This window comes from Electrophorus electricus, chromosome 8 (genome assembly GCF_041902795.1).
Source record: "Electrophorus electricus isolate QZ-2024a chromosome 8, ASM4190279v1, whole genome shotgun sequence".
NCBI lineage: Eukaryota > Metazoa > Chordata > Actinopteri > Gymnotiformes > Gymnotidae > Electrophorus > Electrophorus electricus.
This window is the reverse complement of record NC_137504.1, coordinates 6975047-6989821: the sequence shown is the minus strand read 5'-3', so window position 1 is coordinate 6989821 and position 14775 is coordinate 6975047. Positions and strand designations below refer to the sequence as shown.

General features: G+C 39.6%; 2 protein-coding genes and 1 long non-coding RNA gene across 3 annotated transcripts; 2 read left to right on the top strand and 1 right to left on the bottom strand.

Moving 5' to 3' along the window:
- Positions 1 to 1060: 1060 nt before the first annotated feature.
- On the top strand, positions 1061 to 3458 carry LOC113574127 (uncharacterized). The gene is made up of 2 exons (XR_003410287.3): positions 1061 to 1222; positions 2033 to 3458. It is a non-coding gene; the product is annotated as an uncharacterized LOC113574127 (long non-coding RNA).
- Positions 3459 to 4698: 1240 nt separating this feature from the next.
- On the bottom strand, positions 4699 to 7956 carry rtn2b (reticulon 2b). Its single transcript, XM_027004819.3, has 7 exons — positions 7845 to 7956; positions 6638 to 6845; positions 6102 to 6240; positions 5704 to 5773; positions 5473 to 5519; positions 5327 to 5385; positions 4699 to 5160 (listed from the first exon to the last, which is right to left on the bottom strand). Exons 1-7 carry the CDS (start codon positions 7855 to 7857, stop codon positions 5082 to 5084), a joined length of 615 nt encoding a protein of 204 aa, XP_026860620.2. The 5' UTR covers positions 7858 to 7956; the 3' UTR covers positions 4699 to 5081.
- A 1044-nt stretch (positions 7957 to 9000) lies between these two features.
- Positions 9001 to 14187, top strand: ppm1nb (protein phosphatase, Mg2+/Mn2+ dependent, 1Nb (putative)). Its single transcript, XM_027004805.3, has 6 exons — positions 9001 to 9763; positions 10247 to 10818; positions 12046 to 12163; positions 12388 to 12502; positions 13166 to 13229; positions 13408 to 14187. Exons 1-6 carry the CDS (start codon positions 9352 to 9354, stop codon positions 13432 to 13434), a joined length of 1308 nt encoding a protein of 435 aa, XP_026860606.2. The 5' UTR covers positions 9001 to 9351; the 3' UTR covers positions 13435 to 14187.
- The last annotated feature ends 588 nt before the right edge of the window (positions 14188 to 14775 follow it).

Sequence of the window (14775 nt, the reverse complement as noted above, 5' to 3'; positions counted from 1 at the left end):
ACATAATTGAGATTCAGTAGTTCACAGCTGAACTACGGCCTTTATTCGACTGAAATAAAGTGAATGTCTCAACATGCAAAGTAATATTAAATGATTTCTATTGAAATCTCAGATAGAGATAGATATATAGATGCAGACTTGTTTATTTAGGTATTGATTCATGACAAGATACGTGAGACAAGGCATCATAATATCCCATAAATTAGGTCAGTGAAAGGGCTCCAGACCTTCACATAATATTTTTGCTATCCTGATGAAGCATCATATATGAAAATAGCAAAGGTTTTTCAGCAAAACTGTAAAATAGCAAAGATCTGTCAGCAAAAACATATATGATTGCAGTTACAGCTCTAATAAATTATCAGATTGCAATTTGGCCATAAGAATGAAATTAGTAGGTGTAAATAGCAGCAGCACTATTGCTTCTACATACAGATATATAAGCATATATCAACTCCCATATGTACAATGTCAATATGAGAATATATGAGTGAATGGCTGCTGGTTTAAATCAAGGAGATATACACTCTTTAAAAATAACTGCAAATTTATAAAATGGTATTTCTCCCTTCCAGATACCCATGCAGAGTAATGTAGATTTTGAAATTAGACCCCCTCCCCCACTATACTGTTTTGTCCATCTTTTCATCTTTTGTTCCTAAGCATAATTCTCATTTATTCCACTGTGGATGATGAGAGTTTTTTTTTCAGGAGCACAAAAATAGCATCCATTATTCTTTGTTAGTGGATGTCTAGACAACTCAGCCTCTGAAATGCAAACTGTTAAAAATGCATCTGGTATGGTTTGAGTTATGGTTTGCGTAAGAGAGAGAGTGAGCGTGAGAGTGAGTGTGTGTCATGGTTTACTAAAGTCAGAGAATCAAGGTGTCCTAATGTTATAGTGCAGGGGTCAAAATATCTATGTCACTGTGTGTGTGTGGCAATTAAGATATCTCTGAGACTGACCCTGTTTATGGCCATGGGACTTTCCTGTATGAAATCATCTGACTTGCCCACAAATCACATGCTCCGCCCACAAATCACCTGACACACCCTCAAATCTCCTTCAGTAAGTTTCTCCTTCTTAGACTCAAGGGTCATAGAAACTTTCACTGTTTGTCCTAATTATGTCATTATGATGGTGAAGAATTAGTGACTGCTGTTAACACCTAGAATGGAAATCAAGATTTGTGAAATTTGTGAGCTATAGATCACTTGTAAGGTAAGGTAACTACTGTGTTCTTTAGCTCTGTGGCAGGAATACATTTGAGTGTTCGTTCAATACCTTATATTTGGACACATAAAACTGGAGTCATTGAACCACAGGATCAATAATCATTTGTAGCAATACAAGCATACATTACACAATCAATAATGAAAAACCACTGTTATTCCCATTTCGATTTCAAATTCATACAATTTGCAAATATATAAAATTTTTGCATTTCTCAGAATGCCAGTCTATGTGGTACACACATCACACAGAATCCTTATAATATCAATTTTGATCAAAGGTGGGGCTTCAGCTTGCCATGACCACAGTATGATGTATTCTTGCTTTGGAAGCACTTTTACAGTTAGTGTGTATCTGGCAGATCACCTCCCTGACTGCCAGTGAAAAAATCACACACCCAAGTGTAGTGAGATAGCACTCCTTGTGCTTGTGTGCTAAATTTACTGTTGACCTTGTTCAATTAATGTATATTACAAGGAATTGATTTACTAAACTACAGTTAGCACAACTGGCTTTGTACGTGTACACAGATATAAGTTCTTCATTCTGCATGTGCATATAGATGGTATGCACCATCATATACAGGATTATTTGTATTATGTGTGATGAACTATAAGCAATGGGGTAATCGTGTTTGAGAGCATGTTCACACATGCGTGTGGGTGTCAGCGCAAACACACGTGTGCATGTTTGTGTGTGTGTATGCGTGCCTACGCATATGTTCACATTTAGATGTAAGAATGCATGCCAGGATTTTGAGGGAGTAAGCACCATTTTGTTTGTTTCTCATTACTTCAGCCCACTAGGGATGGTTCTGTTCAAGACAAGATGTGGATCTCATTCCTGCTGACCTCCTCCCCATAGTATTTCCTCCTTTTGGCTCTCCTAACCAACCACAACCCCCAGAAGTGCTGGCAAGATGATCTGAGAGGATGTTCACATGGCTAAAATGACACATGATTTTACTTGCGCTTTCAGAGAAGTTATTCTTATTGAAGATTCTTTGATGGTTGCACAAAAATTGTTTACAAGACACTGATGTATGGAATGGATGTAATGAATGCGATACACATACAAAGTGGATATTTAATCTAGGAAGACTTCCTAAAGATGCCATGTCATCTTTACATTTAGTCTGGGAACACTTTCTCTAAAAAATGTCATCTTCAGAGCATATCTTTTCTCATTTTCTTTTTAAGTCTATTTTTTGTGAAAGTGTGCCAGGAGTCTTGTCATAAATGTAGTCCTCAGAGGCCGCTCCACTGTCGACAAGGGCAATTTAGCTCACTGTGGAGCTGTTCAGCCAGACCCGGGGCAATTTAGCCTGGACAACGTCCAGTCAGACAGTGCCTGACCAGAATCCTGCATCAGCCTTCTCACCTTTTCACACATTAAATCAATGGAAATTAAAAGACACTCTTAGAGTTGCACAACTTAAAAGGCACACTTAAAATTGCAATGAAAAAGTTTAGACTGAGGGATAATCAAGGGCAGTGAACAAAATTTGTCAAAGCATATTAAGATGTTGAAACTTTAAGCATCTTTTAAAAATTCAGAGAAAGTAATGAAACAAAATCTTCTTTGAAGCTTTATAGTTTGTGTCAATGGGGTAATGAACTGGGAGCTAGAAAAAAAACAAACAAACTCCAGTCCACTTTGAAACTGGTGTCACCACAGGAATGATGTAATGGTTCTCTGTGCAGCCTTTGACGTCAATAAATATAGCAAGCTGACAGTAGACATTAGCACATAAGTATGGGAAAAATAGTCACAATCTGCAATGCTACATCATATTAGACATATACTCATGTTGTCCAATTTTGTGATACAAGCAATGATTTTCATTGAAATTGTAACTGATTTTGGAATGTTTTCTTTTTGAAATGCTAAATATGATTGCTGAATATTTCTTGTAAATTATTAAGTATCCTTAACAACTGTCGGTTTACCACAAAACATGGATGCTAATGGCATGCAAATGAAACCCACACAACACAATTAGTGTTAGCTGGGTCAAGCTGGGAAGCAGAAATAGGGATACATCTGCATGACATAATGTAAAAATATATCTTCAACTGGCTTTGCAAAAATTATTGAGTTATCCACATATTTTCTTATTATGTTTGTAATCTGTCATTCTTAGACGCTGTTTTAGCTGTAGTCCTTGGTTTGATCAAACCGGGTGTGGAGACAAACTTTGCAGTTATGAAAATGACTGCTTATACATTGTCTGTCCTTTTCTTTTAAAGGATGTCCCTGTTGATCACAGAAATGTTTACTCTACAAAGCATTCATCCTGTATTAAGAAAAATTCCCATGGATTACATTTGTTTTAACTACAAATTGTCAGTAGACAGACATGAGAAAAATTGTATGTGTGCGCCCTCTAGTGGAGAAAATTGCATAGGTACTGTGGAGGATCATCACACCTAATCATATCAACTTGATTACTGAAATAGCATTGACCAACTTTGATTTAACTATATATAATTTCCCAAAGAAAGTAACATTCTGTTAATACTCAGAAGTTCAAAATTCTTAAGTTATGACATTAATGTCAAGTACAGGTAACATTCTAAATGGACCTTCATATTTCACATTGGCTTTTGTGTTTAACATATACACTCACTGTCCATTTTATTAGGTACATCTTGCTAGTACAGGGTTGGACCCAATTTTGGCTTAAGAACTGCCTTAGTTCATCATGGCATAGATTCCACAAGGTGCTGGAAATATTCCTGAGAGATTTTGGTCCATATTGACATGACAGCATCTCAAAGATGCTGCAGATTTGTCAGCTGCACATCCATAATGCAAAACGTCCATTCCACCACCTCCCAAAGGTGCTCTGTTTGACTGAGATCTGGTGACTGTATAGGCCATTCAAGTACAGTGAACTCACTGTCATGTTCAAGAAACCAGTTTGAGATTATTTGAGCTATGTGACATGGCACGGTATCCTACTGGAAATAGACATCAGAGAATGGGTATACTGGTCACAAAGGGATGGACATGGTCAGCAACAGTACTCAGGTAGGCTGTGACATTTAAGTGATGTTAAGTTGGTATTAAGTGACCTAAAACGTGTCAAGAAAACATTCCCCAAACCATTACTCCCCCACCACCATCAGCCAGTTATTGTTGCATATCTATTAGCTCAAGCCAGTATGGTCATTCTTTTCTGACCTCTGTCATCAACAAATTAATTTGCCAAAGAAGTGCTGCTCACTGGATATTTTCTCTTTTTCGCATTCTCTGTAAACCCTAGTTTGTATGTGAAAATCTCAGTAGATCAGCAGTTTCTGAACCAGTCCATCTAGCACCAACAACCATGCCACTTTCAAAGTCACTTAAATCACCTTTCTTCCCCATTATGATGCTCAGTTTGAACTTCATTAGTTTGTCTTGATCATGTTTACATGCTTAAAAGAGTTTTTATGTAATATCACACAATAACATGTCAGTGCCAGATGAAAAAGATTGTTTAATTAAATAATCAATAAATCAAAGTTAAATCGTAGGTGAAATAGTAAATCTACCAAAACTCCTGTTTATATTACTGCATTTTTTGTTTGTTTGTTTGTTTATTTGTTTGCCAGAAACTGATTCAGTTCTAGAGACCAGCTGCTGAAATTTAGGAATAAAATGAAACAAATTTCTATTACCTCAAGAAAGCAAAAGCCCATTACCTTGAACGATCCCCCAATTTCCCATCCCTTGCTACATCCACCCTGACAGGGCCCTGAATGCACTGTAAGAATTTGGACATAATAAGACTGTATTTCTCTTCTTCTCCTTCTTCTTCTTCTTCTTCTTCTTCTTCCCATGCCTTGTTCTTTCATCCTTCTCACTTAGATTTGAGTTTTGGTTTTGGTCCAGAGGCTGGACGCGGTGCAGGTTTGGCCAACATCACCACAATCTCAATTCTGGAGAGCAAAGAGAATATAAAAGTCTACCATGGGACTATTATTCTGCCAAAAGAGAACTAATGAGGATAAATGATTTACGCTATTGTTTCAAGAACAAAATAGGCTAACATGGAATTTTGTTCAATTGCTATTTTCTGCAGCATTTAAAATGTCAAGGGCTTACAACTCTTTGGTTTTATCCACCAGCGATTTGACAGCTTTGATAAACTTGTCAATCCGCTCCTGTCATAAAGAATGATAGTTAGGTCAGAAATAGCTTGAGCCCACAAATTATTAATAATCTAAGCTCCTTGAAGCCTTACATCTTACCCTTTGAAGTTTGTATGCCAGAGGCAGAGAAAAAGCACAAATCACACCTGTTATGAAGGGAAAGAAAATAAAGTGTGTATGTACTATGTATGCATAATGTACTAAATCTACCACAAGTTTCCCATTGTATAAGATAGAACAGTGAAATACTTGTCCAGCATGAATGCAGTAAGACAACCTGGAAGGTTTACAAAATGGTTGGCTAGAAGATATGCAATAGATGACTCTTACCAGTAATCATAAGAGTCAGACCATTGGTTTGGACCCCCACATAGGTCAACAGGTACAGCAGCACAGTAAACTATAAAAACAAAACATGCTCTACTTCGAGCATACTTTTTATCCATCTAGTTGTATCATATACATGCCACTTAAATTACAGTCCGATAAATGTGTATTATATTCTTACAGTTTCATAAGTAAAGTATACTTTTTCCCAGATGTGGAGGTGTTTAAATATTCCTTCTTACAGCAGTAATGCCTTTGGGAATTGAAGCAGATGTCATTGTTTCATATCTGGTCTAATTATGTAAACGGTGAGTTTTCTGTGTTTCAGAAGTGGGTCACCTGCTGCAGTGAAATATGCATAAGCTAAAAAATATTTTGAACACATGAACTCATGTTCACACCTTCAGGGAGTCCACAATGCTGTCAATGAAGAAGAGTCTTTTTAGCTCTGTGATGAGAGTTGCAATCAGGAGAACAATCTTCTCCACCACACGGATTGTGTCTTCATCTGTCAGAGAGCTGTCCTCATCCAAATATGACCTTTTACATAATACAGTACAGGAATAGATTGTGTGAACTGACCAGGACCTCAGTTTCATCTGGCCAACCACATTTCTTTTACAGCACACTACAAGCTAAAATCTTTGACTTGCCATTCTTTGTGTATGAATAAACAACAGATCTCAACTAATTCAAAATTAATGTATGTTTATCTGATGCATTTATCTAAAGTGACTTACAATTATGACTGAGTATAACCTGAGCAATTGAGGGTTAAGGGCCTTGCTCAGGGGCCCAACAGTAGCAACTTGGTAGTTGTGGGGCTAGAACCAGCAGCCTTCTGATTACAAGTAAAGTACCTTAACCACCAAGCTACCACTGGCCTCTGTGTGTAAGAAGTATGGCAGGTCAGTGTGGTTGAAGTCCTTCTACTTACTGGAAGGGATGTTCTGCATCACAGAAGCGGACCAACTCCATGGCTTTGTAGAATAGACGCAATGGGAGTGTAAAGGCCATGAGGCCCAGGCCCAGGTTGGACAACAAAGTGATCACACTGAGCTGGAAGAAACAAGCCAAACCCACCACCAGCCCAGTAAAGACCAGGCCTGTTTTCCGCACTTCACGCCAGTACAACAGGTCCACCACTGTGGAGAGGGGGAAGGGGGGATTGCAGGGTGAAGAAAGGAACAGAACTCTGCTAAACCTGAGGTCAGATTGGACCAGGATGCAAGGTGAACCCTCAGTCATTTTCTGTGGGCCTTTTTAGTATCTGTCTATGTGCAGTTTGTCATAATCTGTATATTTTGAGAAAGGTCACATTTCTGTACTTTTTGATCCACTTTGGAAATTCCTGACTGCTATTTTAACTGTTAAAAGATAAAGCAACCATAGGCATCAAAAAAAGATAAAGAAAAAAATCTCCTGATTTCTTTCAAGCACATTTGCATTTGAATATTCACATGAACAAGCCACTATAAAAACAATAAACAATACTATGTACCCTATATGTAACATTTACATAAATGAGACTTTTGTCGCATACAACAAAACTATTACAAAAGATTAGGGTCCTTGTCATTCATGAGCTTAGATAAACAGACACGATAGAGAAGCTCCTTGACTCATGTCGTCAGATCCAAGCAGCTGTTGTTTTCTGATTATATAGTGAACAGAAATGTAAAGCATGGGATAGCTGATAAACCAAAACCCTTTGGAAGCTCTTATCTACAACAGAACATTCTTTAGCAAGACCCCTGGTCTTGGTTCAGCCTAACATGGAAGATGGAATCACTCCCAAGAGTCATTTGGCAGCAGGGCTGAACCAAGTCAAAGCAATGGTTTCACTTCATCCACGCACACATGTGCCTCAAAAAGCAGCCCTATATATCCTAGAGTCCAGCACAGGTCCAGCACTAGAGATAATCCATCCATTAGATCCATTCAGATTGTAAGAAAGTCCGATGTCATGATCTGACCAGTCAGCAGTATCACAGCAGCTCCACTACACGATACATAAACACTAGCGGAAGCCCATTCACATGCTCTTACCATTATTATTGCCACTGTACTGTGCCTGGTTCTCTGCCTAGCTAGCCAATCTAAAGAGAGCTCGGTTTCAGCGTGGCTGGGGTTGTGTGCCTCACCTTTGCTGGCCATTTCTGCTGCTTCCACGCCAAACCCCCTCTCCTCCCTACACTCCTCCAGCCCGATGGGCTTTTTTTGGCCACCTCAGCGCCGTCAGCAGTAAGGGGCCAGTCTGACCTATTTTTATATCCCTAACTACTTGGACAACCCATCTTCACAGACACGCACAGACACACAAGCACAGCCTGCCTTGCCCACACCTCTCTCCTTCCCAGTCTCTCAGAGTGATAGGAACCTGAGACATCAGCATGTGTCAGCGTGTAGACAGGTGCTGAACCTCTATAGAGAGGGCCTGTCTTATATTGCAGTAATATTCCCTAATCAATGCTTAAGTAGGGCCAGGACGATTCTTGAAAAGTTGGCAAAAGCCAAAATGTCAGCTATTAATACTTCAGGAACATTAAAATGCATCTAGTTCTTTTCAACTTTGGCTTCCTTAGATGGTTCACATTCATCTGTACGTATATGGAATATATATATATATATATATATATATATATATATATATATATATATATATTATATGGAAATAAAGCATTACACATTTATTGATGTACAAGTAATTAAAATAAATCAACAAAGGGAATGATAAAATTAATGGCAGTAACATGTTCAACTCTGTATTGCTCTGTAATGAAATATGAAGTGTGATTCAAAGAATCTTGAAGAGGGCTAATATTTACCATCAGGGTACATCCTTCCCGCTGTTTTTGCTAACATCAGTGAATATACAGTATAGTGATACTCTAAATTATAAGAAACAGTCAGTGTTTATTAATAAATGTATTTATTTACATAATGGTATAATCTGTCTAAATGAAAACCTTTTAGATACACTCCATGAATTACAGTAATGCATACTTTTCATCTACATTTATCTCTTTTACAAAATTGTGACATGTTACTGGTCTGTAATGACGGATTCTTGGTTATCCAAAGTCATCAATGTTCACAATAATGGAGAGAGTTCAAAAGGACGAGCAACGTGAAACAGAGAATATGAGAGAATGAAAGAGAGGGAGAGAGAAAGAGAGAGAATGAGTCTGTGTGAAGGATTGTGCATGCGTATGTAAAACAAGAAGGAAGGAGGAGTATGCTGAGAGGAGACTGGAGCACGGAAATAGCTCAGCCAATCAGAAGGATGACAGGAAAATAACAGGCTCAGAGAGACAGCTGGAAGAGAAGGAGTAGCACTGAGACACAGAGCAGGAAGAAAACAGCACTAGAGCCATTCAGACACCACAGGGAAGAATGCAGATATCTTAGACTTCCAAAAACCCACCCAGCAATGGGTAGATTAAGTAATTTGATTTTTGATTTTTTGCTGATGCTCAGACGACTAAGATCAGCCCCTGAGGCCATCATGCTCTGAAGGCCCTTGGCAGCAGGGCTGCACACAGCCAAGGAAAAAGCCAGGCAAACAGCAGCATTTAGTGCGGGAGCTGAGGCTAGGCCACACAGTCGGAGAACGCGGCTTCAGACGAGGGAGTAGAGATAAAAGACAGCATGCGAACCTCTAGGAAGGGGAGTGTGGAAATGCCTGCTTTTGTTCGGCAGCTGGTGAAAGAGACAGAGAAGCGGGTCACCTCCTTTTTCAAAGGCGGACGCGGGGGAGGCGCAAGTGAACTGGCCGAGGGGGAGGAGGTGGGCGAGGAGGAGGGGGTCATACCCAGCCCATACCTGGAGCGGCCCGTGCTGGACAAGTACACGGAGGAGGGTAGCTCCTCCTGGGGCCTGACTTACGCCCTGGCCAGCATGCAGGGCTGGAGGGCCCACATGGAGGACTTCCACAACTGCTTTCCACAGCTGGGCGGAGAGCTGGCCCACTGGGGTTTCTTTGCCGTGTACGATGGCCATGCTGGCAGCACAGTGGCCCAGCAATGCTCGCGGAACCTATTGGATCACATACTGGGCACAGGTGGGTCAGGAGCTCTTTTGTGGCCATGCAGCTCTCCATGTTCCTTCTGCAGGTCGCTCATTTCTATTTATTTGCATGAGAAAATGGAAAACATCTGACCTAAAATTTTTGATGACTTTTGCACACCGAAGAACATAAAATATAGTTACAGTAGAGCAGATATACCTAAGAGGGAAATTTTTCTGGTAACCTGCAAGGATAAGGAGCTTTCTAAAATCCCTGAGCATGTTTGGCACACCAGCACTAGAATCTAATCTACTCTTCTGATTGTTCTCCTAACCTAAATAATTTGCTGTACTGCAGATTTCTAATGTTTGTCCTGCATCCATAATAATTATTCATACATTAATATATATTTATTATCTGCTGTCTGAACATAATGTAAACAAGGCATATTTTGATTAAGAAGTGACATTTTATTGCAGTACTCTGGGGCATACATAGGACACCAGTTACAGCCCTTATGTGAGTCGTCTCTTCTAGGTAAGGTCCGGGCAGAGGAGGACATGGAGCAGGTCACTGAGGGTATACGGGAGGGCTTCTTCCTCATGGACAAACACCTGCATGCCATGGCCTGTCGCGAGGGCTGGGAGCGTGGTGGTACCACTGTGGTCTCCACGCTCATCACCCCGCGCCACATCTACTTTGCCAACTGTGGTGACTCGCGGGCCATCCTGTGCCGGGCAGGTGGTGTGGCCTTCTCCACCGAGGACCACAAGCCTTTCAGCCCTGGTGAGAGGGAGCGAATCGAGGGCGCCGGTGGCTCTGTGACCCTGCAGCGTGTCAATGGCTCGCTGGCCGTCTCCCGGGCTCTGGGCGACTTTAGCTACAAGGCGGCTGAGTGGCGGCCTGCCTCTGAGCAGATGGTCTCACCTGAGCCAGAGATCTCGGCCGTGGGGCGCTCCCCAGTCGATGAGTTCATCGTACTGGCCTGCGATGGTGTGTGGGACACTGTCAGCAATGACGAGTTGTGTGCATTCGTGCGAAACCGACTGCAAGTGTGCACGGACCTCCGAGATGTATGTTCGCAGGTCATCGAACTCTGCCTCTATAAGGTAAGACCACAGCTACTTTGCATGTGGCATCGCAGACTGTTGAAAGGCTGTTACTCAACAAAAAACTCTTAGCCATTTAAATCTGTATTAAAGACTTGTTAATGATGTCTCTCTCTAAATAATGTATGACTCCCACAAGGCTTCTGTTTCACACTCAAGGACTGGCACACACTGGCACTTGTGGGATATTGCTAATGGATGCATTTAGAAACCTCGAGATCCACCAGCAACACCATGGTTCATTGTTTGTTGGCAAGACTGTATTTAGAACATGACAGGTTTCTGAAGACACTCATGCACAAACACTGACACACATACATTCACACATGCTCCTTCTCAACTACTGGGCACCAGACTTTGTCTATGATGTCTTAGGATGGTTTCAGCTGGGAAGTTATGCAAGAGAAGGCTAACAGCCTGCCTATAAGATGCTATAGGAGAGAGATGTACATTGACCTGAAAATATCACTGTCTATCCTCATTTCTAATCTCATTTTGTCATATCACTGCCACAGGTTTAAACAATACAGCATTCAACCACTAAGCTGCATATGGGGAGCTAATTTTAGCCCCAGGATGAGGAGATTAGGACATTTAACTTAGTATAGTGTCAGGCCACATGGACAGCAGTAAATCTCATCATCTTGGCGCAACACCTACATGTGAGTCACAGTCTAAGAAAATATTACACAGGTGGTAACCTACAAGCATCCTTCTTGCCAAGTGACAGGATACAACTATTACAACACTGTCTGCAGTGTTCAAAAATAACACTGCTTATGACGCAACTATAATATAACTAAGCTGTTGTCCATAAGATGACAACTCTTGCAATGGGTTGTCTTGGTGACATACTATATATATATATATATATATATATATATATATATATATATATATATATATATATATATATATATATATATATATATATATATATATATACTAATACTAAGAAATACTAATTCCACAAAACACATTCCTTGGCTTTTTCACCCCATGTATCAAACAATTGTGGAGTCAGTCTATGTCCAAGTTGCTAGTCATATGTATGTGTAATAGGAATTCTGACATTATTACCACTGAGACATGAACAGCTTAATAAATAACACCACATCATTCATAGGTCAAATCAGACTGAGGTACAGGCACACACTAAGGAAGGGTAAAATGCCTTGCACTTCTGTCACTATGTGATGTTATCCCACCTCTTTTGTTTCTTCACAGGGAAGCCTTGACAATATCAGCATTATTCTAGTGTGCTTCCCTGGTGCCCCCCAGCTGTCACATGAGGCACTGCACCACGAAGCAGAATTAGAGGACTTGTTGGAGTCTAAAGTTGCTGGTGTGTAATAAAGTACTTATAATCATATTCAGGCGCTTTCTTTGCTCAGATTGTATTCCCTAATTCTGGCTCTTTTTTACCTGGATATCTGCTATCAATGTCAAATAGAATCCGAAACAAAAATAGATTTCTGATAATTATGTTGCTGACATTTAAACACATATTTTATTGTAGTATTGCTTCATTCCTGAAAACTAACTCTTGCATGAATACTTCCTGGACAGAAATATTTGAGGAACTGAGTGGGAGAGGAGATGAGCCTGATCTCTTGTCAGTCCTTACTGTGCTGGCATCAACAGTGATACCTGGACTACCACCAGGGGGCGGGCTTCAAAGCAAGTAAGTCAGCTTCCCACCCCTATGTATTGTGCCGGCATCTAAATCGTTGCATAAGGTATGGAGCTGAAGGATGTATAAATGTGCCTTACAAAATTTAAGCAGAGAGAGAGACAGAAAGAAAGAAAGAAAGAAAGAAAGAAAGAAAGAAAGAAAGAAAGAAAGAAAGAAAGAAAGAGGGAGACTCCAAATGTAATTTGAGAAATACATGAGAAAACATGGAGCAGGAACACTTCTGAGAGATGTCCAACTCCCCCATGAATACAGCAGCTTTTCGAGGTCGTGAGTCCCTCTTCTCAATAAAACAGCATGCTCCCAAACATTACCCCAACATCACAGTGCACAACAGAACAAAAGGAATTTGCTTCATGTTTTCAAACATCTCTGCATATGCATTTATTATTTTAAAGGCACTAGAGCCTGTAGCAAAAGACCAGGATGGAAATTTGGAAATTTGTATGCATTCAACTTTATGCATGTAGATCCAGCTACTTGCAGAGTAAGTTCACTGCTTAATGCAGCTTGCCTGGGAACAAAGATAAAGCTTAATAAAGCTCAATGAATCAAACAAGCAAACACTGAAAACAGAACATATAATAACACATTGATATGTTTGATATTATTTGTTAGATACCTAGCCTATCTGTAACACTTTGCATTCTGCAGACGAAACTGCATCATTTCATCTTACTATCAGCAAAAGGAAGCCCGGAAAGCTAGGTTATCCCAGGTAACCTTCTCTCTCTGTCTTTCAAATTCCAAAATATTTCTAAGATATTTTATATATTATCATATAACACTCATTGAACATGTTATAGCAAAAAATATTGGTTAAGCAAGACTGAACACCCAGTGTTTTCTTGTCTCTGGTCATATAAATCAATCATAATATTATTATTATTTTTCAGGAACTTGGTTCTCCAGATTCTACATAGAATTAATCGTCTAAACTTTTATTAGAAATGGATTCACGTTGAGATGCTGTGTCATTTTCAGATGGAGAGATATCTTTCTATTAACATCAACATGCCAGCATGAGTAAGCATTGTCTGGCAGCTGCCAACATACTCAAATGTTACTTTAAGAATGCCTAGAGAAGCAATGCTCTGCAATTTCTCGAGATTAAAAAAAAAACACTGTATAATGACTAGCTACATTTCCTTCAATACTTTAGGTTCTGATATATTGCTCATTTTTCCTGGCTAAATCAATTTCATATGTATACACTCAGGTAATGTGTAAAAACTTTTAATGAGCCCTTGAAAGCTCTTGAGTTTTAGAAACATAATGCAGTTAGACTTTTCTAACAATTAATTTCCCAAACCTAAATGAGAAGAAAGCCAAAATGATTTTTCCAATCTTTTCCATTTGTGTAAGCAAGCACTTTGAGGTTTCTGATCATACAGACCTATAACAAGGACAAATATTAGGATTGTTCGAGTTCTTCAACTGTCCTTTTCTGTAATCTATTATTTGCATGATCTGTATTGTGCTGCCTTACCAACTTCTTTAAAATTAGATTAACAGTGTTAACATTTATGAAGGATGTATATTCAGTGAATTGATTCATTATTGTATAATGTTATGTGAAATGATCTTTGTGCATATTTTACACATCTTATTTACTGATACCATTTGTGTTTATTTAAAGGTTTAAGATTCAGTAATAAATAAACTTACTTACATAAGTGTGTGCAGCAACTGAGTCAAATGCAGAACATCCAACCGTAAAAACTAAATTTTAAGACTTGTTTGTGTAATGTCTACAAGTGAAGTGGATTAGAAGAATTAGTCATGTAGTGTGCTATATAAACAGTTGGCCTCAAGGGAGCAGCAGAGTGTAATTCCTCAGATTACACTCCCGAACAATGAGCTGGTAACGTCATCCTGTTACAGCTCAAAGGTGATAGCACGGTTCATACAGTACAACCGTAATTTCTCGAGATAATTGCCACTCTGTAAGGTCATTTTGTCATACGCTAGAGGTGCGAGAAAGTCCACATGAATGGGTGTGAACGGAGTTAAAGTAGTTTCTCCAGTTCACCAACCAATCGGCACCATGGACATGCAGTTCTATGATCAGCACTCAGTATCAGAAATGCTAGTGTGTTTTACTGGCCAGTCCAGTTTAAGGTAGAAAAAGAAAATAGAACGGTGAGTTTTCTTTGCTATTTTTAGTTTAATACATCTATTTTCCAAAATTAAATGAAGATCCTGGCCAAGCGTTGAGAAACTGATTCTCCGCCCCCCAACTATCCCAACCCCCAATGACTCCC